The sequence below is a fragment of the Peromyscus leucopus genome, chromosome 4, assembly GCF_004664715.2.
Source record: "Peromyscus leucopus breed LL Stock chromosome 4, UCI_PerLeu_2.1, whole genome shotgun sequence".
NCBI classification, from domain to species: domain Eukaryota; kingdom Metazoa; phylum Chordata; class Mammalia; order Rodentia; family Cricetidae; genus Peromyscus; species Peromyscus leucopus.
The window spans coordinates 139,434,926-139,460,671 of NC_051066.1; the positions used below are offsets into that span (position 1 = coordinate 139,434,926).

General features: G+C 47.9%; 1 protein-coding gene and 1 pseudogene across 7 annotated transcripts in view; one reads left to right on the forward strand and one right to left on the reverse strand.

Annotated features, from left to right (window-relative positions):
* L3mbtl1 (L3MBTL histone methyl-lysine binding protein 1) overlaps positions 1-25,746 on the forward strand; it is a 38,595-nt gene that overhangs the window by 8,731 nt on the left and 4,118 nt on the right. For 6 of the 7 annotated variants that reach the window (XM_028868401.2, XM_037205421.1, XM_037205420.1 and 3 more), the window contains 14 exons: positions 10,442-10,530; positions 11,017-11,121; positions 11,865-12,000; positions 12,325-12,416; positions 14,534-14,685; positions 15,092-15,168; positions 16,766-16,851; positions 17,017-17,127; positions 17,535-17,649; positions 18,015-18,114; positions 18,288-18,485; positions 18,593-18,642; positions 21,952-22,109; positions 22,547-22,609. In XM_028868401.2, the coding sequence (XP_028724234.1) occupies positions 10,442-10,530; positions 11,017-11,121; positions 11,865-12,000; positions 12,325-12,416; positions 14,534-14,685; positions 15,092-15,168; positions 16,766-16,851; positions 17,017-17,127; positions 17,535-17,649; positions 18,015-18,114; positions 18,288-18,485; positions 18,593-18,642; positions 21,952-22,109; positions 22,547-22,609 (1,532 nt within the window). Of the gene's footprint in view, positions 1-10,441; positions 10,531-11,016; positions 11,122-11,864; positions 12,001-12,324; positions 12,417-14,533; positions 14,686-15,091; positions 15,169-16,765; positions 16,852-17,016; positions 17,128-17,534; positions 17,650-18,014; positions 18,115-18,287; positions 18,486-18,592; positions 18,643-21,951; positions 22,110-22,546; positions 23,158-25,746 lie in introns of those variants that run through there. The other variant, XM_037205422.1, reaches the window with a different exon arrangement.
* On the reverse strand, positions 5,732-7,587 carry LOC114692587 (annotated as a pseudogene).

The window sequence follows — 25,746 nt, forward strand, 5'->3', positions numbered from 1 at the left end:
GATTTTAAGGCATGTACCATCCCATCTGGTTTAGTGAGGTATTTTTGGTTTTTGAGACAAGGTCTTAATCTTTGGCTCCATCTAGACTCCAATTTACAGTCTTCTTGCCTCTGCTTTGCAGATCCTGAGTTACAGGCATGAGCCACCTCACCCAGCTTAGAAATGTGTTCTGATTCTTGTTTGTTTGTTTGTTTGTTTGAGACATCTTCTCATTCGATAAGCCCAGGCTGGCCTGGGACTCACCGTGCATCTCAGGCTGACATTGCCTCTGCCTCTATAGAGCTGATGTTACAGGCATCTGCCACCACGCTCGGCTATGGAAACACTTTTTTGACTGAAGTTCCTAATCCAAATATCCACGCAAAATTCTACAAACCCTTAACTTTGAGGGAGAAGATGGTCCCTGCCTTTTGTTAGCTTTTCAGAATAATTCCCCAATGGCAGCATGGTCGTGAGGGCAGTGCCCTCAATGGCCTAGGCATCTCTCCCCACTCCACCTGTCTTTTAGACAGGATCTCACTACGTAGCCTTAGATGGCTCATGAATGTTGGCATCCTGTTTGCTACATTTTCTCCCTGTATCTCTAGATATTGTCCACTGTGTATGGAGCTGAGCATTCAGAGTGAGCTAAACACTAGGACTCACCTAAGGAGCTCACAGTTGCAGAGATGGATATGTAGACAAGTAGCTATCATATAACAGTATGATGTATTATATGTCACATAACGGTATGTTATATATCATATAACAGTATGACAGGTATCATGTGTGAAATATGTAAACACAAAGCTGTTTCACAGGACAACTGCCACATGCAGTCAGCCATTTCATGACTCGGTATATCCGTCTTTTCTCTAGTCATATAATGAACACTTGTTGAACATCTGCTCCTTGTGAAGCCCTAGCTAGATGATGTAGCTGGGTCTGGGTCTTAGAGGGTGAGGAAAAGATAGGAGGATAGAAGAAAATTGTGGAGCAGGATACCCGAGCTAGAGGGCTGAGCCTGTGCAAAGCCACAGATACAGAGGTGGAGAGGCTCATGGCGAAGCGTGAGCAGGAAGGAGTGGCTAGCTCACAGAGGGCTTTGCTATGTTTGTGTGTGGTATTGTTCTTTGGTTGGAAATGAGAAGATACTGTAGGACTTTAAAAAAAAAACTCTTTACTTCAGAGATGTTTTGGAAGTGTAATAACTTTGGAACAGAAAGATCAAGAAGGGGGATCTTGGACTGGTTCAGAGCAAGGACTAAATGAGGAGAGGTGGAGAGAGACTCAGCAGACACAGGAGTTGGAATCAGCAGGACTGGAGGATTCTGGGGAGTAGAGAAGCACCCAGGTCAGTGCCAGGTCCCTGGCTAGATGACTGGATGGAGGTGCCACTGTCTGGGATACACAGCACCAAAAGGGCCACAAGCTTTGGTGTCATGGTTTCCAGGTTGGTTTTGACCAGGCTGAGCTTGCCAAGGGCATCTGAGGAAACAGGAACAAGCAAAGGAGCACTTCTGGAAGCCAGAGGGAATCTGTTTTACAGCTGACCTCTGTGACGCCTTCACACAAATCATGTAAAGATGCCTCTTATTTGCAAACCAGTCAGAAGAAGGCTCCTTCTTCACTGTAGACAGTTGTAGTTGGACTTTCTTGTCGGACTTTCTTTTGGGACCGCCAGCCCCACAAAGTCTTATTAATTATGGAAGTTTGGCCTTAACTTAGACTTGTTTCCAGCTAGCTCTCATAACTTAAATTAACCAGTTTCTATTAATCTACATTTTGCCACATGGATTTCTACCTCTCCTCTATTCTGTATGTCCGACTCTCTCTGTGTCTCACTGGCATCTCTCATGTGCCTAGATTCATCCCTTCAGTTTCTCTCTCTGCCCACAAGTCCAGCCTAACTTCTTCTGCTTAGTTATTGGCCATTCAGCTTTTTATTAAACCAATCACAACAACACATCTTCACACACTGTACAAATATCCCACAACATTTCCCCCTTTTGTCTAAATAAAAAAAATTGTCAGTTTTAACTCTGACATAGTAAAACTATATACAATAAGAACAATTATCAGGTAAGAATTACATTTACAATACTCAGTCCATTCGTATTTGGCAATTCAGAGAAATTGCTCTGTTATCTATCTCTCTTGATAAGTCCAAAGTTTTATATATAACTTTCTATTATAACTTGTATTACCAATCTAAAAGTATCTTTTTAGACCTAAAAACATTTTCTTAGATGGATGACTTAAGCTTTTATGTCTCTCAACCTTATAAACTTTATATCTCTTTTGTAAGTTTCTTTTTTGAATTTGGTAACAAGGAAAACAGTATAACTATCTAGTCTTCAACCCTATCAAACACATGAGAAGGATATAATATTACCTGACTAAACAGGAAGTACAGAGAAAACAACTTCCAAAACTATAGAAATGACAGATACAGCTGGCTGCCTAGATTCCTCTGCAACGTTGGGGCATCTATCTTGGGCCTATAGGCCTAGAATATCTGACAAACTTTTTTGTGAAACAGGAATTTTTTTTTTTATTTATTTATTTATTTTTTTTGGTTTTTTTGAGACAGGGTTTCTCTGTGTAGCTTTGCGCCTTTCCTGGAGCTCACTTGGTAGCCCAGGCTGGCCTCGAACTCACAAAGATCCGCCTGCCTCTGCCTCCCAAGTGCTGGGATTAAAGGCGTGCGCCACCACGCCCGGCTCAGGAAATTTTTGAAGAACTGTCTTACCCTGTCTTGGCAAAGTTTGGCAGTCACCTTCTTTTGTGTCCTGCTTGTCCAGTGTGGACAGCATACTGTCAGCAATTGAGGCAAGGGCAGTTTCTTGCCCAATTCTTGGCTTTGCCACATTGAAAGCAAACTCCATATGGAGGTTCTTCAATGCCCATCATCTTCTCTGAAGTAAATTGATGCTGCCAGGAACAGATATACCTCACTGTCATGAAAAGCCTTGTGTTATTAAAACTTCTTAAATGCTACATTTGGTAGGTCTCTGAAGTGTTGAAGAGCATCTCTCTATCTAAAAATGTCTCTATTTGACCTTGAAAACATACCTACCATGACTACAAGTTTGATTGTTATAGATAACTACTAGCCTACATTTTTAAATTATCCTAAATAATTTATAATAATAGCTTTCAAAAACTAAAACTTTATATTACATTTTTAAGTGAGCCGCATAGGTACATTACCTTACAATATGTTATAACAAAAATAACCTTAAATTTTTATCAATATACAAAAATGCCTTAAACAAGAGTAGAAACATATATACAGCATGTTATAACAAAAATAATCTTAAATTTGTATAAATATACAAAAATCCATACTGTAATGTAAAATATTTGAGATTGATAGTTACTTTTTAGTTTAAAAGTAGATTTAATAATCTATCCTTTTATCCTGTCATTTCTGTATCACCTCTTCTTCTTTTGAGAAACAGATCCTTGAATCTAACCTCCCTTGCTTTTTTCCTCCCTTACCATAACCAGTAACAATTTACAACCAATACCCCTAAACAATGACAAGTATCCCAAACCACTCCCCACCCCCATCTCTCAGGAATGTAGGCATCATGTTCTTAAAATTACTTCCTGTTGTCTGGGGGTGATGGCATCTTTAGGGGACTCTGAGAAAATTGGGATAATGGTCAAGTCCTGGGATAGCTAACTGTATCATTTGTTGTCCAGTCTCTCTGTATTGGGAAAGTGCAGGGCTTAACTGAAGTCCTGGCTAGAGTAGTCTGTGAGGCAGGACCATCTCAGCTAGCTGCTTTGAAGTTGTTCTGGATACAGATTGTTGAGGAAGCTGCAACAGAGGCATTCTGAGAGGCTGGATCACCTGGGCTACTTGTCTCCATTGATGTCTGGTTCTTTTTTTTCCCCTGAAAACACACAGACTTTTAAAGGTAACATACATATCCGCATTAACACAAGTATAGAATGTGTGGTGTGCACACATAACACACAATCAGCTGAAGATGATTCTCTGATCCATGTTTGAGCAGGTAAAAGATGTCTGTCAACTTTATAAGTCCATTTGGTCTGTATAATCAAACTGTAGTATAAATCTCCATCCATGCCATATGAAAATATGGCATGTAATAATAAGTCATGAGAACTCTGTAGCTAACAAGATTTATCATGTCTCATCCAGTCTCAGAGCTGTTCCCATGTCCAGGGATCAATTTATACGTCACCTGTCTTATAGTTTTTCTTGGTTTCTTCCTTCATGTCTACAGCCAAGATTTTCAGGAGGTTTCCCCCAATTAAATCTCATCTTTATTAATTTCGAAGGAATCCATAGCTTTTTGTTTCCTGTGGAAACAAAAGCACACCTCTCCCCCAACACAGCACATTTTTTGAGTTCCATTCTAAAGTTAAGACATTTTTAAAATATATAGACTGGTTTAATTCAGTAGTTTTTCCCACAATCCAATATCTGTCAGCAGCTGCCATTGTTTTGTTCATTAGCATTTAAAAAATTTAAAGTTGCTAAAGTGCTATACAGGATCCAGACATCCTGGGTTATATTTCCCATCCTTTCGTGGCTTATTTATTTTATATTACTTTACTCTCTCTTTAAAGACTTTAATTTTTAAACTATTTTTTTTCTATGACTTTACCCATTTTCTTTTCTTTCTTCAGCATCTAAGCACATTTTCAAGCATACTGTACCTATTCAGAGGTTTTCTCAGCGTGGACCTCACTTTTTGCAGTCTTCTCTGCAAAGTCTGCAGCCTTCTCTGACTATGGGAGACAAACTTTAAATGGCCAGGCACTCCACTGTGTGGCTGGCTAAGCACATGGTGCTGGCGGCTGACTCTGTCCTCTTCAGGTCCACAGGCAGTGGTGGGAGTCACACCTGACTGTCCCAGCCACACCTCTCCTAACTGTCTCAGTTCTGGGAGGTTGTTGTGTCTGTGCTGCAGTTTGTACCTAGTGCTGATTGTGTGCAGGCTGTTCAAGTGTTCGGCTGTACAGCAGGGCCTCTCAAAAGAGCCGCATCTCTGTATACTGCTAGCATTGGGCCTGCTTAGGCGATGCAGTTACTAAGAAGTCATGTCTGGCTCCATGTTCGGAACTTTTTTTTTTTTCAGCTTTCTCGGTCCCTATGTGGATATACATGACCCCATGTTGGGTGCCAAAGTAGTTGTATTTTCTTGTCAGACTTTCTCTCCCCCCGCCCACTGGAACACTATACAGATGTTTATTATAAACAAAGTCACTGTAAAAATATAAATTTATATAGACTACACTTTCTGACTATGCAGCATTAGTGTAAGGAATTAGTAAAGTGAGGAAGCTAACATTAGATCTTAAAAACAATAAACCAGCTGATGAAGTTCACCGTACTGTACTTCGGCACATGGGCAGCCCCAGACCTATTAGAGCTGTACGTAACAAACCACCACAGGAGTAAGACATCAGCCCCTTGCTCAGGAGCACTATTTCTCTCCCACTAGGTCGGTCTCAGAGAACATGGGGCACAGTGCTGCATTAGGACGGCAAACAAAAGCATCCTCTCCCAACTCAGACAGCCGTCCCAGGGAAGACACAGAAAGGTCATGGTCTTTTAACATGTCCGGCAGCTGGAAAGCCTTGTCTTGAATGCGTCGGGAACGCCTCACTGGTGTGAGAAACTTTAGCTCTTTAAATATGGAATTTTTACCATGTTGTATCTTCTTTTTCATACTTTGTAAGTATGGTGTAGAAGATACATTATATTAAATTAGGCAACCTGCTTCCGTTTTTTAAATCAGGGGTTATAAAATCGTCGGTTTGATCTTTTGTTTTGCTGTCTTGGTTGTCTTCACAACCTTCAACGTTTCTATGACACTCAATCTCCTCTCCTGGATTCTAGATTGACACTTGTTTCTTCAATTTTGACTTCCTGGGTATGTCCCTTGGTTGCATGAGCCTCCTCACTGTTTTTTCCCAAATTAACTTTTTCTTGACTCTTCATTGTTAGAATATCTATGACTGTTTGTCACATCTCTTCAATAGGCTGAGCCCCTGCCAGAATGGCCTTCTCATAGATTGAGATAATATTTTCAGTAGGACTTGTGATTGGTTCAATACATACAAGACATATCCAATATTTAACAAGTTTTTTGGCATCTGGAGTATTATGAATCAGGTCATTCAATGTGCCTAAAATTTCTTCTTTTGGGCATCCCTTATTAATCAGGTTCAGGCATTCAGAAATGGTCTTGTTTACTTTTTCGGTAAATAGTCTCTGTTCATCTTCTTCTGCCATGGTAGTCCAAAAGGACTCGACTGGGTTTTCACTTGGCCCTTTGGGCTCAGACTGATTAGCTATTAAATTAGGAGGCCTTTTCAGCCCCTTCCCTTTGCCAGTTCTCCACTCAGTCATTCGAGCTTTTCTCTCTTCTGTGGTTTCCTTGGGCAGAACTGATCTATGAACAGTCGCTCCTGCTACTGTGTGTGTATCTGCGCTGGTCGGTATTTGTTGACTTTTCTATCAGTCTGGTATTTGACAAATTAGTCCTGGCTACACCTTCAGATGTCACGCTTCTTGACGGTGCCTTATTTCTTTTTCTGTCCTGAGGACGGGTATCAACAACAGATACAACCGCTTCTGATCGTAGTGATTCATTTTTAAAAGGCCCCTTTCTGACAGTCACATTGGCAAGGGTCCTGCCGAGACCCTGTTTCACAGCGCCCTGGGTATCACTGTGGAGGCTTCTAATGGGTGGTCGCACAAGCGTCTTCTTGGATGTAGTGCTCACAGATTTAGCGTTGACACACTTGGTGGTAGCAGTCACGTTTGATGGCGTTTGCAGGCACAGACTGAGCCTTTGTGGTTTTGGACACAGCAGCAGGAAGTTTCTTGCTTGTTGCCGGATTCTCACCTTTGACATTTGGAAGCTTTCTAAATGCATTAATCTTGGACTGAACAACCTGGCCATGATAATAGCCAAGCACTCTTTTTTGGGGCATGTTAGCATCCTGTCTGGGCTTTTCTGCTGTTGCTTGAATCTTTTTATTGTCTTTAAGGTGACTTGCCTGGTCTGACATCATCATCTGTCCTTGGAAATCACCTCAAGTTGATAATAACTGCACAGCTTGAATGTTATCCTTCAGGTTGTATCTTTCTGAACTGGTTACATCACCAGCTTTTAATGGAATGCAGTTTCTTGTGTTTCCAATATTTTCTTTATCGGCCATTTCTGTTTTGAGTATCAGAACTCTCTTCCCTTCTTGGACCTGATCTTCAGACGTCTTCACTTTCTGATCTCTGGATATCTGATTTTCTTGTTTGTATGAAAACATTGTTTTTCGTGTTAACAGATATTCCTTGAGTTTTTCTTTTCTTTGTTCTCTGAAGGTCGGCTGGTCTCTCTTGGTGGGAGGCAGCTATAGGACCTGGGGCACCAGCAAGGTGTTCTTGTCAGACTTTCTTTTGGGACTGCCAGCCCCCAAATAATGACACAGAGACGACTTATTAATTACGAATGCTTGTCCTTAGCTTAGGCTTGTTTCCAACCAGCTCTTATAACTTAAATTAACCAGTTTCTATTAATCATCTGCATTTTGCCACATGGTATTTTACCTCTCCTCCATTCTGTATGTTCAACTCCATGTCTCGATGACATCTCTCATGTGCCTCAATTCATCCCCTCAGTTTCTCTCTCTGCCTGAAAGTCCCACCTAACTTCTCCTGCCTAGCTATTGGCTGTTCAGCTTTTTATTAAACCAGTCACAACGGCGCATCTTCACACAGTGTACAGACATCCAGCAGCAGACAGCCACATGACTTGGCAAGGGAGCCAGCCTGGACATCAGCCCCCTGCAGCCCCTTGCCTGGGTGTCAGTGTATAGTGTATAGAGTGTGCAACCACACAGGGGAGCTTTAGGACTTACTTGAGCTTGGAGATGAGAATAAAGGTTTACCAGGGGAAAGGATGCAGGAAACTGGAGGAAGCAAGGGGCTTGTCCATGGGAGGAATCCAAGATATTACAGAGAAGTATGGGAGCCAGACCTCTTTTCAGTGGAAGATACACAATACAAGATCTCTTTTTCTCGTCTGTATAAGAGGTACCTACCAGTCCTTCCTGTCACCTCAAGGCATTGAGAGCTCTAAAAGAGATGATGTATGTGAAATCCTTGAGGCATCTCTGAACTCCCAATTTCTGGCAGCAGACACGGCATACAGATGGCTCCACTAAATGGTAAAAGGAATAGTTAAGGTAAAACAAGGTGGTGTGTGATAGGAGACAGAAGGCTGAAGACCTGTTACATGTTATGTCCAGTGAGAGCATCACGATAGCATTGGTGGGGGCTATAGAGATGACTCAGTGGTTAAGAGCACTGGCTGCTTTTCAGAGGACCTGGGTTCAATTCCTTGGCATCCACATGGTGGCTCACAACCATTTGTAACTCCAGTTCCAGAGGGATCTGGCACCCTCTTCTGGCCTCCATGGGCACTGCATATACGTGATGTATAGACAGACATGCAGGTAAGACACCATATACATTTTTTAAAAATTAAAAGTTAAGTACTGGCGCAGGGAAGGAAGTGATGTGAGGAAGGACTGGTGGTGTAAGAGCAAACAGATCACCAAAGTGCCTGTGAGAAATGTCTGCTACGGCGTGGGGTGTGTCTTCTAGCTTGGCTGTGTTAGAGGAGGGGGAAAGGGGAGTGAACTCGGAGCCTTAAGGTGCCTGAGATGAGAATGCTGGCAAGTTCTCAGCCGCTGACTGAGCTTGTGGCACAGCTTGGGGAAAGTAAGGCAAACAGGGTGTTATCTAGGGAGAAATACCTGGATATTGCTTGGTCGTAGCAGTGGTCATCTGGATAAAATAAAGAGTCAGATAGGGTGGTGTGGTATCCCAGCGGCCAAAAAAAAAAAAAGCAGCAACATGAACAGCCCGGCATCCTAAGCTCTGATTTTGTTTCTTTGTGCCCCAGCTCAGTGAGTATATATAAAGCTGTATAAAGTTGGGTAAAGGGCTAGGGGAGAAGCCGGGCAGGGGCGGTGCACGCCTTAATCTCAGCACTCGGGAGGTAGAGTCAGGCAGATCTCTGTGAGTTCAAGGCCAGCCTGGTCTACAGAGCGAGCTCCAGGACAGGCACCAAAACTACACAGAGAAACCGTGTCTTGAAAAACAAAACAAAACACAAAAAAGAGCTAGGGGCATTCTGGAGTAGTGTAGTCGGTCTTACTCAGGACAAAGGATGGCCTGAAGAAATGTTCACTAGATATTTGGCATTGACATCAATCTCTGAGAGAGTCTGGTAGCTTGACTGATCAGTTGGTGAACTGATCAATATTTGTCTTAGCCCAGTTGGGTCAGGTCATCGGGAGCTCAAGGTTTGGTACAGTGACTGGGGAATTTAGGCAGCTGTAGAACAAACTTGAGTTCCGCTGAGGAACAAACCATCTTCCTGAGCAACAAACCATCTTCCTGAGCAACACACCACCACAAGCTTGAATGACCCGACGCTGAGTGAGCCAGAGCAAGGAGGAGCTGGCTCAGTCAGTCTTGAGTAAGAGCAGAAAGAATCAGCAACCTGACTCTAGTCTTGGTATTTAGTAAAGTGTTTCTGGACCACGTGTTACAGAATCCTCACAAGTGCTCTATGGTAAATAGCATCACAAAACTGAGTCCATTTCCAGAAATTGGAGCTGTTTCCACCCAAAATATAAGCCAGTTCTTATACGGTGTTGAGTCTCTGATTGTCTGTGGCCTTCAGTGGAAAGCAGCTCAGCTGAGCTGGTCAGCCTACCTTCTGGGTGACTGGTTGTCATAGCCTTTAAGGTGTCCTGTGCATGGAGGCCAGGAATCTACCAGCAGGAAAACTTCCCATCCCTCCTGCCCCAGGCAGGTACCCATCACACACATATATGCTCACCCTAAGCATGTACATGTCTGGGAAGACTGTGGAATTGGTCCATGTACTGGAGCACACTAGGCTCACACCCACATGTATGTCTACGCCTGTAAGTACTTAAGAAAACAATCTTTAAAAAGGTTTCTTATTTCTGTGTGTTCTCGCCTTCACTTTTTCCGACCTGCTCTCCCTCTGACCTCTCTACTTCCTCTTCCCTTTGTGAGCTTAGGTAGCGGTATGATTTAAGTCCTCTGGCTTAGGCTTCATCACTAATCCTCACCCTGCATGTTTCCAAGGACAGAGTGGCAGAGACTTTGTGACCTTAGTTGCTGTATAATCCAGAGAGCTTCTGCTGACAGTGGCTTGGGGGTGGAGGAGGAACAAACAGAATCCGCGGCCTCGCTTCAGATCTGAGCCCCCTGGGCCCGGCACTGTCATAGCTGAGTGTGATAAGAGGTACAGATGTGGACAAATAAAGGTTTGCTCGGAGGTTAAGATAGAGCTCAATCTGGGAAACCGAGGAAGATTGTCCATGCCCTGGAGGCAACCCAGGAGCCAGCCTGCCTGTCTTGTGTCTGCAGTGTCGGGTGAGAAGAAGGAAGGCTGGTCCTGGGAGTCCTACTTGGAGGAGCAGAAGGCTGTCACTGCCCCAGTCAGCCTCTTCCTGGACGTGAGTTGGGCAATTTCAGTCTAAGGAGATTTTATCTTCTCAGTTCAGAAACTCACCCCCAAGCACAGGCCTTCTGGTGTTTTCTTCTGGACAATCCTTGACATACTAGCAGAATGAACATGTCCAGAGCTGAAAAGGGCATCCTGTAAGGGACTTCCTGGGTGTGAAGAAATAAGGAGATGCCCTTCAGACTCACCCCCTCACCTGCTGACTTGTGGATTCTGGTACATTTTCCCCGGTTCAGCATTGACCTCACCGTGAGGTAGATGAGAGAGCCCTTGACTCTAGCCCTGACCCAGCCCTTCAGAATAGTCCTGCAGCTCTCTTGCCCTCTGGGAACCCCTCTCAGGACAGATCCCCAGTAAGTCACCCCTGTGAGACCAGCAGGCAGATGGGGCCTCTAAAGGCAGCTCCTTCACCCCAAGCCCACTAGGCGAGGATAAGGCTGGATGGAAGCCGGGTCCTCTCCACTCTGTGCGTTGACAGTCCCAGGCAGTCACCCATCACAAGAATGGCTTCAAACTGGGCATGAAGCTGGAAGGCATTGACCCTCAACACCCGTCCATGTACTTCATCCTCACCGTGGCTGAGGTGAGCTGAAAATACCCTCCAATGCCTTAGTGTAGAGTGATGGAGCCGGTGGGGGTGGGGGTGGGCGTGGGAGGGAGGTACTGCTTTGCCTCAGGAAGCCCAGACGTACGAGAGGATTCATTGGAATATAGGGAAAGCTAAAAGCAAAAACTGGAAAGCAGATGAGGAGCAGTGGGACCCTGGTATTACTGAATAGTATAAGTTGTCTATGCTGGGGCTGGGGGTAGATATGAATGGTTCAAAAGGTGGGGATGCTGTCCCCAATCAAACAGGGCCCTTGTCCTCCGGGAAGGGAATCTCTGTGAGGTGAGCGCGGCAGTGATGGGCCATGGGCTTGCAGATCAAGGAATACCCCCATATGGCCTGAGGGGGTAGGAAAAGTATAGGCAGGTCTACCTGCCATGTCCTGTGTTTGAGCAGGAAAGTCCAAGCAGATGCAGCAAAATGGGTCCTGGGGCATGAGATAGAGTGTGGCCATAGCAGGGTGTACTGAGGATGTACAGTGAGAGCAGGTGGCTGGGGAAAGACCTCAGGGGCACAGGACAATCTATAGTACTTTCCACATCGTGTCGGGGCTCAGGAGGGCAGCAGGCTGCCATAGTCTACCCACCTTACACTCAGCACTCAGGGCACCTGCTAGCACTGGATCCCTGAGACTGCAGGCTGGACCAGGAGAAGGGAAGGAGTGGGAAGAAGGTGGCATCTGATGACATTGACGTGCCTCTGGTTGTCTTCATGGCCAGGTGTGTGGCTACCGGCTGCGCCTGCACTTTGATGGGTATTCTGAGTGCCATGACTTCTGGGTCAATGCCAACTCCCCTGACATTCATCCTGCTGGCTGGTTTGAGAAGACTGGACACAAGCTGCAGCCTCCCAAAGGTAAGACCGCCCTGGGTTGATCCATGGAAGGCAGTGAGTCCCCAGACCCGTTCCTTACTCCCTTCAGGGTACCCTGCATCCCACATGTTTTTTTAAAAAAAAAAAAAAAAAAACAAAAGCTAAACTTTGGTCAGTTCTCTGTCCCATTCTGATACAGCTCCACTCTGAGGCTTCTAAACTCTTTGAGTGTTCAGCAGGTCCTGTCTTCCTTCAGCAGAAGGGCCCTGAGGGTTTAGGGACCTGCCTGTTTCTGCTTCATTCCTGGGGCCCTCGCCTTGGCCCAGCCTCTGCACAGCGCTCTGTTCATTCCCCCGAGGGGCCCAGGTTGCAAGGCAGAAGAGTTCAGCTGGAGCCAGTACCTGCGCAGCACCAGAGCTCAGGCAGCCCCCAAGCATCTGTTTGCAAGCCAAGGCCACGTGAGTATCCAAGTGAACATCACCCTCAGGCCAAAGTCACCGCAGCCAGCCCAGGGGATCTGACTCGGCACAAGGGAGCAATCCGATCGCTGTCAGCTCTATCTGGTCTCTTCTGGCTCCAGAGGCATGTCTGGGGAAAGGTCAAAGCCCAGATGGGGGATGCTGGTTATACATTCCTGTTTCCTCCTTCCATCTTGCCTCCATCCATTTTCTTTTAAATTACTTTTTTTTTTTTTTAATTTATTTTGTGTGTGTGATGCACATGCCACATAGCACTCCTGGAGGAGGTCAGAGGACAGCTTGGAGTGGGTTTTCCACTTCTACCCTGTGGATCCAGGGATTCAAACTCACATAGTGCGGCTTGATGGCAGGTGCCTCTACCCCCTGAACCATCTCACCAGCCCTCATTCATTTTGTTGCTATAACAAAGTATCTAAGCCTGACTAGTACAGAAAGGAAAGAGCTTATTTTACCCTGCAGCTTTAGAAGCAGGAAGCCCATGATTAGGCAACCCTTTCTGTTGAACCTCTGAGAAGGCTTCATGGCAGATAACCACACACTGGGGAAGGCCTGTATGGAAGAGATCACAGGAAGTCAGAGGGATTTAAGCACAAGCTTGCTTGCTTTTTTCTTTCTCCTCTTTGCTTTTCTGGAGACAGGGCTTCTCTGCATAGCCCTAGGCTATCCTGGAACTCACTCTGTAGACCAGGCTGGCCTTGAACTCACTCAGCGATCCTCCTGCCTCTCTGCCTTGCAAGTGCTGGGATTAAAGGTGTGCACCACTTCTGCCTGGCTCAAGCTTTATTTCTTTTTACAGTTTATTTTATGAGTGTGTGTGTGTGTGTGTGTGTGTGTGTGTGTGTGTGTGTGTGTGTTGTTTGTGCACATGCCAGTGCCTGTGTGCTGCAGAGCCCAGAAGAGGGCATCAGAACCTGGAGCCGAAGTTACGAACATTTGCAGGTCATAGGTGCTGGGATCTGAACTCCAGTCCTTACAGTCGAGCAGCGAGCACTCTTAATCACCGAGCTATCTCTCTAGCCTGCTTCCTATTCTTTAAATAAGGATTCAGTCTCTTATTCCTGCACAGGACCCTTCGGGCAACACACAAACCATAACCTTCTCTGCTGCTGCAGAATTCTCCACCATCCGTGCCCCAGAGGGCCTAGCTGACTGGGGCAGCCTGGACACTAACCTGTTACGTCTCACATGTTCTTCCTTTGGTTTACTCTGCGGCTTATTGGTCTAAGGTCAACGCCTATTCTGGCAGCCTTTCCTTTTTGTCTGCTAACATTCCCCCCAGCTCACCTCCCGTTTTCAATCTGTTCAGAGGCAGGTGGCAGCTTGAAGAGTTAAGTATCCTATAATTCCAAGCAAAGGGTCTGAGAGATACAGAGCTCCCATTGAAAATACTTCCACACGGGGGGCTGGATGTGCAGCTTAGTAGTAGAGTGTCCCCCACCCCCATGACCATATTGAAGGACCAGGGACTCTGTATTATGCTGTTCACAAGGACAGTTACTCTCCCATTCCTGTCTGGCCCCAGAGACTATATTTGGGGTTAACAGGTGATTAATAGGGGCCCACCTCCTAGTAACAGGAAATGCAGATTTTTTTAAGTCAAACTATTTGACTTCTGGCCCTGCCATTAACTGGCATTATGTTCTGGGTCACGGATGTCACTTCTGAGAGGAGAATAACTATCTTAGACAGGCACGTAGAGATGAGGAGGTGCTGTCTTTTGAAGCGTCTGCCTGCTTGTGGTAACTACCCAGCCAGTACTAGTCCCTCCTCACTCGGTGCTCCCTTCAGCTGGGTGGAGCACCACTTCGTTCCCCACCACCCCACGACTGCCCCAGCTGCCTCAGGCAAGCCTGGCAAGGCTTGTCCGGTAGGGAAGACTTGGCCTCAGTAAATACATAGCCCTTGGAGGACAGAAGTCCCTGAGGGGCCCAGTCAACCCTCATCCCCAGCCTGTTTCTCCCTTATGCTCATTTCCCACTCCCAGGCCATCCATGTATGCCCATACCCCCACCTGCTCCTGCATTCGCTAGTGGCCAGCTCTGGGCTAGCTCCAGCCACCCTGGCCTTGCCTGTGACAGCCCTCTTCTTACTCCTAGAGCTCTCCACCTGTGGGCTTCCAGGTGGGCATGAAGCTGGAGGCTGTGGACCGCATGAACCCGTCCCTCGTCTGTGTGGCCAGTGTGACGGATGTGGTGGACGGCCGCTTCCTGGTGCACTTTGACAACTGGGATGACACTTATGACTACTGGTATCGGGACCCGCGGGGAAGAGGCACCAGGAGCAGGAGGCGTCCCCTCTAGGACCTCAGGCACCATGTGGCCCCACCCAGTTCTTCAGCTATTAGTCCAGATTTGGGGTGGGCGGGTAGTGAGCTGCCCGGTGGATCTGAGCTGAGTCCCAGGTTACATAACTCAGTTTTTCCTATTTCATCAGGAAATACCCGGTTAAGATAGGCATCCGCACGCCCCATAGATCTTCATTAGCTATTATGATGTGATAGAGTTTGCAGTTAACGGGGCAGTTTTCTGACCCAGTGTTAGTCACTCATCTCCCTCACCAAGAAGACTGAGGAAGTCCCTGGTGCCATGCTGTGAGGACAGCAGGCTCAGCCCTCCCCAGTTCTCCTGGGACAATGACATACTCTTGGGTTTCAGGTGTGATCCCAGCAGCCCCTACATCCACCCGGTAGGCTGGTGCCAGAAGCAAGGAAAGCCCCTGACCCCTCCACAAGGTGAGGCTGCTGCCTGAGCATGCATCTTTCCCAGGCCTGTCTCTCACACCCTCCTTGTCTCTTAGCATGTTAGACATGTTCCCTGTATCTCATTAGCAGGCCCTCTAGGATCAGAGCAGGGAACAGTTAGGAGCCTTGACACTTTGAGGTTTAGGAAAAGAAAGTTAGATAGCAACCTCAAGCATGCAGGGGTCTCAAGCAAAGGACATATGTGTAGCAGAGGTTTGGATAAGACTAAGTAAGAGCAATCGGGTCATATGTGATGGGAGCTAGGATTCCAATAATCCTGAGCTCTTGAGGTCCTATGTGCTTGGTTCTCACCAGATGGACCTCTCTGCCCCAGGATCTAATGCAAGCATCTAATTGTGGTCGAATGGGGGAAGTTTCTTCTCCAAGAATCTCTGCCCTTCTGTGTTCTTTTGTTTGTTTTGTTGCTGTTCTTTTCCAAGACAGGGTCTCTCTGTGTAGCTCTGGCTGTCTTGGAACTGGCTTTGTAGACCAGGCTGGCCTCAAACTCACAGAGATCCTCCTGCCTCTGCCTCCCAAATGCTAGAATTAAAGGTGGGCACCACCACCCCATATTCTTTTTTTTTCCTTTTATTTTACAATACCATTCAGTTCTACATATCAGCCACGGGTTCCCCTGTTCTCCCCCTTCCTATGCCCTCCCCTTGCCCCCAGCCCACCCCCCATTCCCACCTCCTCCAGGGCAAAGTCTCCCCCGAGGACTGAGATGGACCTGGTAGACTCAGTTCAGGCAGGTCCAGTCCCCTCCTCCCAGACTGAGCCAAGCGTCCCTGCATAAGCTCCAGGTTTCAAACAGCCAACTCATGCAATGAGCACAGGACTTGGTCCCACTGCCTAGTAGCTCCCAAACAGATCAAGCCAATCAACTGTCTCACCTATTCAGAGGGCCTGATCCAGCTGGGGGCCCCTCAGCCTTTGGTTCATAGTTCATGTGTTTCCATTCGTTTGGCTATTTTTTTTTCAATGATTGAGTAAAACTGAAATTTATTATAAGCCACAGTCATCTTAGGGACCTCCATCCTATATATATAGCCTCCATGGTTCTGTGGGTTGTGGTCTGATTGTTCTTTATTTTATATCTAGAATCCACTTATGAGTGAGTACATACCATGACTGTCTTTATGAGTTTGGGTTACCTCACTCAGGATGATTTTTTCTAGTTCCATCCATTTGCCTGCAAATTTCATGCTTTCATTGTTTTTCTTTGCTGAGTAGTACTCCATTGTGTATATGTACCACATTTTTTTCATCCATTCTTCCATTGACGGGCATCTAGGTTGTTTCCAGGATCTGGCTATTACAAATAGTGCTGCTATGAACATAGCTGAGCATGTATCTTTATGGTATGAATCAGCATTCCTTGGGCATATGCCCAAGAGTGGGATGGCTGGGTCTTGAGGTAGTTCGATTCCTAATTTTCTGAGAAACCACCATACTGGTTTCCACAGTGGTTGTACAAGTTTACATTCCCACCAACAGTCCACCCCATATTCTTGATCCCAACTGGAGACAGAGAGTTCTCTCAGCCACCTGGCTGGCTCAGATATTGCTCTCTCTCTCTCTTTTCCAGACTATCCAGACCCTGATAGCTTCTGCTGGGAGAAATATCTAGAAGAAACTGGGACCTCAGCTGTACCTACTTGGGCCTTCAAAGTGGTAAGTTGACTCTTGCCTTCTCCAGAGCTGAGCTTAGGAAGATGTGATCCTGCCAGTAAGCCAGAGGAGGGCCTTGACCAAGACATAGTCTTCCTTGCGGCTCTCTTCTTGGAACCTCAGCTCTTCAGAACTGGGCCTTATCTGAAAGCACCTATCTCCCCACAGAGACCCCCTCACAGCTTCTTGGTCAACATGAAGCTGGAGGCTGTAGACCGCAGGAACCCAGCACTGATTCGGGTAGCCAGCGTGGAAGATGTGGAGGACCATCGGATAAAGGTGGCTCTGGGACTCTAGGCCTGGGGGAGTGGACAGGTCAGTGGGATAGGAATTCTGTAGAATGCTTAGAGGTCAAAGGCATGGCATGAAATAGGAAGCTGAAGACCCCAGATCTCATTTTTTTCCTTATCTGTGATTCACTGTTGTGGGCTTAGAAGGGTCCCTTTTCCTCTACAAGCCTTAATTTTAGCATCTGTAAAATGGGTCTAATTATCCTTGTCCTACACAAGGACTTAATGGAGATGATAACACGTGGCTAAGAGCAGTTACTGTGTAGATGGCCCCTGTATTAGTCTTCTCCAAGACCTTGGCCTAGGCATAGAGGGCACCTCGGAGCCCAGAGGACCTCCTGACTGAGCTGGGCTCCAAGAACAACACTTGACCCCCCGAGGGCCTTTCTTTCCCAGCTCCACTTTGATGGCTGGAGTCACAGCTATGACTTCTGGATTGATGCCGACCACCCGGACATCCACCCCGCAGGCTGGTGCTCCAAGACAGGACATCCCCTGGAGCCTCCTCTCCGTGTGTACTCTCAGGACACTGCTCTTTCCCTTTCCGCCAGTCTCTGACAACCCTCCCAGGGCTCCGGTGCCCACAGTGAGCCTGGGATGCCTGTCCCCCTACGCCCCAGGACTTCCTGCTACACTAAACCCAGGCATGCCCACAGGTCCCAGCAAAGTATACAAAAGCCAAACCTTCCTTCCCCCGTGATAGCTGATACCCAATGGCAGGACTGGGCGCAGCTTAGCTTAGGGCCTGGTCTCCAAGGAACTAGGCCCAAGCACTGACCGCCCCCCCCCCGCCCCCCGCCCCATGGAAACTGTCCCTTCTCTGTCCCATTCCCCTATCTCCAAGACTCCATGCTGACTTCTCTTTCGCCCCTGTAGGACCCAGAGAATCCAGCTCTGTCTCACCTGGGGGCTGCCCCCCTCTCAGCCACAGGAGCCCGCCCCACACAAGGCCCTCCAAATACAGCTTTCACCAGCGGTAAGTAAAGTACCAGCTGAGGCCCAGAGTTAAGCAGGTATGGTTCAGGGAGAGTCTTTTACAGCTGTCCAGTCAGACCCACCAGCATTCCCCAGGACCTAATCAGGGCCTAGGTTAGGGAGGGCTCTGTAGAGACAAGCAGGTCCACCCAACCAAAGCCTTCATCTCCCCAGGAAGTGCCCCACTCCTGGCTGTGACGGCTCCGGCCATGTCACAGGCAAGTTCACAGCTCACCATTGCCTCTCTGGCTGCCCGCTGGCCGAGAGGAACCAAAGCCGGCTGAAAGCAGATCTGTCCGACTCGGAGACCGCAGCCAGGAAGAAGAACCTGCCTAATTTGTCCCCAAGGAAGAAGCCCCGCCATCATGGCCGGTGCGGAGGCCAGGGAGTCAGGTCCTGGGCTTCACGGGTGTGGGGCCTCGTGTCTTCTTGGGCCAGCCACTGATCCTCTGCTGCGGCCCTGGTCCCTCTCTCTCCAGGATTGGACGCCCTCCAAAGTATCACAAGAGTCCACAAGAAGATTTCCAAGGTGAGTGCAGGTCCCCTGCTCATGGTCCTCCGTCCAGTGGGTACACTGAACGCCCTGTGATTGATGGGATCAGACACCAGGGCACCAGAGTGAGAGCACTCAGAAAGGAAGCTGCTGCTTGAGAGCCTTTTGATAGGAGGAGCACAGGATGAGGCCTCGAGTGGCTGTGGCTTCTGGTCCTATGAGCTTGCTAGGAGTCTGTGGAAAAGGGGGTCGGGGGTTAGATTTCCACAAAGGTGGAGCAATGGCCCTGCTCTGTTCTTCTGTGATTCTCGACTTCCTCAGGAGCCCATGGCTGTCAGTTGTGTGTCCTTGAGCAAGTCACTTTCCTCACTTGAAAACATGGATGAAATCCACCTTTTGAGAGTCAATGGCTGAAATGATGATGGTAGCTACTACTGTTCACCGAGCCAGGCACTGTGACGAGCGCTTGACAGCTGCCCTCTCTAGCTCACCAGCCTCCTACACTGTGCCTAACTAAGGAGGAATGGGAGGTTCGGAGGCAAAATCATTTGCTCAGGGTCATTCACCTTGTGAGCGGCTGAGCTGGAATTCCAACTTGGACCTGACTTCTGCCACAAGGCTGTTGTTCAAATTTCTAAAGGTCTTATAATAAAAAACTCGGAGCTAGATATTGGTAAATGCTGAAAGATCAGAGAGACAAAGGAACAAGCCACTGCCATGTCTCACCTCGCCAACTCCTCAGTCTGAAAAGGCCTCGGCCAACAGGCCTCTAGCCGCATGAGCTTCCTCAGCCGAAAAGGCTTCAACCAAAAAAGCCTCTAGCTGAAAGGGACACTCCTGCCGAAAAGCCTTTAGTTCCTGTCTCCTCACGCCTTATATACCTTTCTCCGCCCAGCCACCACTTCCTGGAATTAAAGGCGTGTGTGCTTCCCAGTACTGGTATTAAAGGTGTGTGCCACCACTGCCTGACTCTGTTTTCTCTCCTAGACTGAGTCAATCTCATGTAGTCCAGGGTGGCTTTGAACTCACAGAGATCCAGGTGGATCTGTGCCTTCTGAGTGCTAGGATTAAAGATGTGTGTTACCACTGCCTGGCCTCTATGTTTAATCTAGTGGCTTATTCTGTTCTCTGATCTTTAGGCAAATTTATTAGGGTACATAATACATCACCACACATGGCATTAAGCTTAAAGCACTACACCCTAATGCCATGTCCATACCCATTCCCCTTGGATTCATTTGCATGGATATCCATAACAAAATACCACAGACTGGGTGGCCTGAAGAGCAGGCATTTATTTCTCACAGTTCTGGAGGTGCAGGCAAGGTGTCTGGATTGCTATCTTCTCAGGCCTTTCTCCCTGGCTCACAGACCACTGTCTGCTTGCACCCTTGCTGGTCTGTCTTGTATGAGCGTCCCTGGTGTCTTACACCAGATTCCCTGAGCCTGGTGTCCTCAGCCAGATGCTGATAATAACGAGAGCTCATTGCACAGTGTACCTGGGTAAAGTGTTCAGCACAGGTGCACACCAGTTGGAAGCTCGTGCCTGGAAGACTCTCTCTGGCTTCTCTCATTACTGTTTCTTCCTAATGGAAACAGAAGGCAGTTCTTGTAGCCTCAGTCCTGAATGGCAAGCATCTTGGCTGACATCTGGGTCCAACTAGGAGACTATCTCAGGGACAGGCTATTTATTGCAGGCCCCTCTTCTGCCTGCCATGGTACATTGGTCAGCTTCCATTTGCAGGACTACATTCTATCCACCAGAGGGCACCTCCTAACTGAATGTTGGAGGCGGGGGAGATGCCATGGTGTGCACGTGGAGGTCAGAGGACAACTTTGTAGTGTCAATCTTCTCTTTCTACCTTTATGTGGATTTGGGAATGTAACTTAAGTTCTCGGGCTTGCACGGCCAATACCTTAAGTACCTTTACCTGCTAAGCCATCTCTCCAGCCCCAAAGTCAGTCTTTCCAGGGGTTGCAGCTATGTCCCAAAGAAGAGAAAAAGGGCTCGGGCCTCATCCAGGCCCCTGAGGCACCTCAGGGACAGCCCAGGTCTCTCATCTCCATAGAGGGCTCTCTGCTGTACCAGCAAGACTTTACCCAAGAAGGGACACTGGCCCCGGCTGACCCTTCCAGAGGAGACTCCTCACACATCTGTGGCAGATCTCAGTGTAGGTCTTGATGTGCATGTGACCGTTCCATCAGGGGACACCACCTGGCCCTTGGCTTTGCTCACTGCCCAGACCCCACAAGGGTCACCTCTTTGGAAGAACCGTCTAGCTGTGTGGACAGATGGTTAAGTAAAATGTCGTGACTGTGCACAAGAGTCTGGCTCTGCTCTGAGGAGTAAGATAGGACCCAGGGTATCAAAAATGGGTTCGCAAGCATGAGAACCTAAAGCGTGGCCAGGCAGGGGAGGCACAGCCCCTGGGTCACAGCTGGAGCTGGTCAGCAGTCGAAAGGAGCGGCCTCTTGGTGAGGCTTAGGGGAACCATGCACAGGCATGAAGTGAGATGCAGAGGCTGGAGCAGCGGAGTGACGGTGGGGCTGTGGTAGACTCCCAGAGGCCCGGGGTGGAGATACGAGGAGCTGGAGAAGCCACGAAGCTGAGGCTTAGGGAGAGAGATGGGGCAGGATGGTCCACAGCAGCAAGCCGGGGCTGCCGCAGGGAAGATGGCACCGGAAGTGCTGCATTCTGCATCAGGAATTATCAGAAAGTGCTGAAAAAGAGCGATTAGCCTGAACTGTGGACCGAGGCAGAGTAGGCCCCAGGAGAGTGGCCATGCTGCCTGGGGCCCCGGACCCACGGCAGAAGATGGGGCCAGGTTGTCAGCAGCTGAATTGTGTAAAGTCCAAGGGATGAGTGCCAGGCCTGCTAAAGAGGAAGCCAGGCAGAGTGGCATCAGTCATCTGACCCATGGAACCAGGAATTCCTGAGCAAATCAGAAAGCAAGCAATAGGCAGCCCATGGCTGGAGATCTGGTAAGAACTCGTTTTCTGGGCCCAGAAACACCCTAGTCGAAGAGAGTTGGTCAGAGTCCAAAAGAACTTCACGCAGGACACAGAACTCATCACTAATGTCAGGGATGAACTTGTTTGATTGAACTTTAGGAGCTGTTTGATGCCGGCAGCTCCTAGAGAGCACCCTCACGAGGACCAGAGTGCTGGGGGTCACTCCAGACAATGCTGGAGTCTGTGAGCAAGCAACCCGTTAGACCAGCAGCACGCCAGGTCACCCGTGTGACCTGCAGGCTTTCAGAGGGGGCCCTCGTCCTGTCTGTTGGAACGACCAGCGTCCCCTGTGTCCCAGACGTGAGCCCAACATGTTCTGCTTCTGCTTTCTAGCCCTTCCCCCCAGTGTGGTGCACCAGTCCCTCTTCATGTCCACCTTGTCAACCCACCCCGACCGCTCATTCTCCGTGTGCTGGGAGCAGCATTGCAAGCTCTTGCCAGGAGTGGCGGGCATCTCGGCCTCCACGGTCTCCAAGTGGACCATTGAAGAGGTACGGAGATCTTCCCTAGCCTCCTCCCCTTCTTCTTCCTGCCCTCAGTCTCCCTCTAAACCACACCCTCGCAGGGGGCTCAGGGCAGGACCGCCTCAGATGGAGCCTCATACCACTCCTAACGGCCTCCGACCCTGTGTTCATCCCTCCTCTCCACCGCCCCTGTAGCTGCACAGCAAGGCTGACCAAAGCGGGCCTCTCGTGGTGGATAGAGAGGGCGTGTCCTCTAAGTCAAGCTGGGAATCTAGCAGAACAGGCGTGCTTTAAGGAAGAGAGGACCGTCCCTCGGGTACCACCATACAAAGACGTGAGGATTTCCTAAGGCTGCTAAGAGAGAAACTCCCGGCACGGTCCATGTAGTACCGAGACCATGTGTGTAGACTCACCCTTCCCCTAGATCCCGTCCCCTGATCAACATATCTCCTTTGATTCCCAAGGTCTTTGGCTTCGTTCAGACCTTGACGGGCTCCGAAGACCAAGCACGCCTCTTCAAAGATGAGGTAAGGTACAAGGGCAGAGCGACAGAGACAAAGTCACTGCCATTGAGATGACAGGAAGCCATTATCCTCACCAGCATTACCCGAGCCCCAGAGGGACCTCCGATGCCTTCTAAGGCAAGACGGATCATAGTCGCCCATGTCCGTGGGAGAAATCTTGTAGGGACTGTGGCCTGGCTTGGGGATACTATGTTCAGATCCCCTTTGGGAAGGAAAATGTATCCTGAAGAAGGAATCCGTTTGCTCTTGTGCTCTCTGCCCAGGGCTGTTTGAGTTAAAGCATTTCACAGTACTGGGGAGCGCACACAGCTTCAGCCAGGCTGAGCAGGTATTCCACTACTGAGCTACATCCCTGCATACCACTGAGCCCAAAGCAGATAGTTGGGGCATAGGTGTAGATATTTGCTGCAGAGATCCTAACACACTGAAGTTAACACCCAAGTGCTTAGGAAAGACATGAAGCTGTGAGTTATAGGGAGAAGAATCTTGTATAATATTAGAGGGACCAGCCTTAATATTAATACTTCCCAGGGGCTCAGGAGAGAAACTACGAACGGTGAGGACTATTTTTAGGAAATAGAATCTCAGCACACCGAGCTCTGTAGTCCACTTGCTTTAATTCCTCTGGCATAACATCCTTTATACACAGCTTCAGTTCTGTTCTCGTGCCTAGCTCCTTTCTTGCCTGATTTCTCTCTATATTTATTTACTGCTCCTTCTAAGTTCTATTTTAATTTTCTCATCTTAATTCTGCCTCATCTAGGTCCTTTTCATCTTGTTCTTACCCAGCTAATACTTCCCCATCTGATTCTTCCTCATCTTCCATCTCGTCCACATGTACTCTCTGGTCAAAATCTTTCTTATCCCTCTCCGTTCTCCATCTCTCTGTCCTCCCCAAGTCTCTCAGGAGTCCAGTTATAAACCCAAGCAATAGCAATCCCCTGGTCAAGCAAGGTCGCCAGGCTTGAATTCTACAGGGTCATAAAGTAAGGTAAGAATTTTCCTCAGGCAGTGATTACCAGGCTTCCAGGGTCAATCAGAGGGGTGATAAGAATCACACAGAGGGAGAGTAATTGTTAATTATCATTTGCAACCCAAAAGGGAAGTGACTAATGAATTAAATAAAGGCTAAAATCGGGTAATATCTAAGAAGAGGGATCTTATATGCTCAACTATAACCTTAAACGTGGTTGGTAGAAAATGTTAAGAATCTATAAGTTGCTAGGTCAATGGGAGAAAATAAAACTGTCTTCTTTTTTCCTGTGGCTCCTATCTGTCCAAGCTCTCTGCTGTTTTTTCTTCAGGGTGGGAGAAGGTATGCTCGGTCACTAGGCAACCTGTGTACAGGTAGATGCCTCTGGTGATAGTTAAAAGGAGATCTGGAACTAGAGGAAAGATTTGGGAAACGTGGTAGTTAAGCTTAATTGGCACATCCGCCAGGCCTTCTCAAATGGGTAGTCTGGATGCTTAAGTCTGTTCTTAGAGAATACAGAGATATCTCTGAAAAGGTACTTTCCTCCATCTGGGGATGGTCCTGGCCGGATGCTGCTAATGACTGTAATTACAGGGAAGCTTGAACTGGGGTTCTGGCTGTGCATAGCTGTCAGCGCACAAGGTTATCTAAATATTCCTTTAGTAGAGGGGAAATGGTGCCCAATCAATGATGGAAAAGCTACAATAGCACACAAGAAACTCATAGCAGGAAACAGCTGATAATCAAAAGCCAAATATCACCATGGCTCCTTGAGCCTCAGCTTGACCTCTGGAAGGCCCTTGGCTTCTTCCAGGTATTAGCTTTGTCATAATCAGCTGAAATCCTGCTTTGTATATTTTTGTGGCTTGCAGCAGAAAGACATGAAGCTGAGTTATAGGGAGGAGAATGCCGGGGTTGAAGGCTGGACTCCTAGCTCTCCCGATTTGAGCAGCTCATCTCTGAGTATGCATCCTACTGTTGTTAGGATGGAGGTAGAGCCAGGGCACTCAGGGCTACCTTGCAGGTCAGTGTGAACTTTGGAAATAAAGAGTGAGTCTTCACTACAGTACAGCTACATGATCATCTCACTGACATGTGTGTACATCTGTCTAGCGACATTATAGAGTCATATAGAAATCCCACCGTTATACCCCAAGCCCAATATGGGGGAGACCTCTATAAATGGTAGTCTGACCTTTTGTGCACAGTTGCACATAAATCAAGAACTTTATTCATGACTCTCTTAATTTGTAGAGTTTGAAACTGGAAGGAGCCCTTGCGTGTATTTAAGTCTTCCTTCCAAAACAATAAAAGCATTCCCCTGCACCAGCACAGCGTGGTCTCAGCTGCCTAAGGCTGTTCCCCATAAGACAAAAGGATTTCTTTAGACCCAGCACAGTCCACCTCTCTGGTCTGGGTGCTGGTCTTGCCCGCTATGTTGCTGATCTTATTTGTGCTTCTTTGGGTGTCCAGCTGGACTCCAGTTTCTAGAACCTTCTGACCAGCATGGAGCAAATGCACCTACCTATCTCCTGCTCCCTGGGTGGCTTATTGTTTTCACTTTTGTTTGTTTGGGGTTTGGTTTGGTTTGGTTTGGTTTGGTTTGGTTTGGTTTGGTTTGGTTTGGTTTGGTTTTGGTGCTGAGGACTGTGTCCAGAGCTTCTTCATGCTAAGGCTGCTCTCTGCCACTGCTCAGTAACTAGGCCTTCTACCCCACCCTCTCCAGATGAATTGACTGACTGACGTGAACGTCTAACACCACACATTTTATGAATTGTACTTGAGTCCACCTCCATCAAGACAGACCATTCCCATCACACCACAAAGTTCTGCCTCAGCCCCTGCTGCTCAGTCCCCACTGACCAGCACTGTAGATTATTGAACTTTTTCAGCACTGTGGGTTTGTAGCACTGTAGATTGGCTTTGCCTGCTCTTGAGTTATGTAAGCAGGACCAGACAGCAGGTGCTCTGTGGGTCTTTCGTCATTCCCTGTGGTGGTGGGGGAAGTGTTGTGGCGTGCTGTATCCACTCATGGTTTTCCTCCATAATGAACAGACTGCAGCCTCCTCTCATGGACATTCAGATGGCCCCCCTCCTGAGTCCTTGGCCCCGTACAGCCTCCTTCCTCTGTTTCCTTCATCTCACTTCCTCCTCCTGACTGACTCTT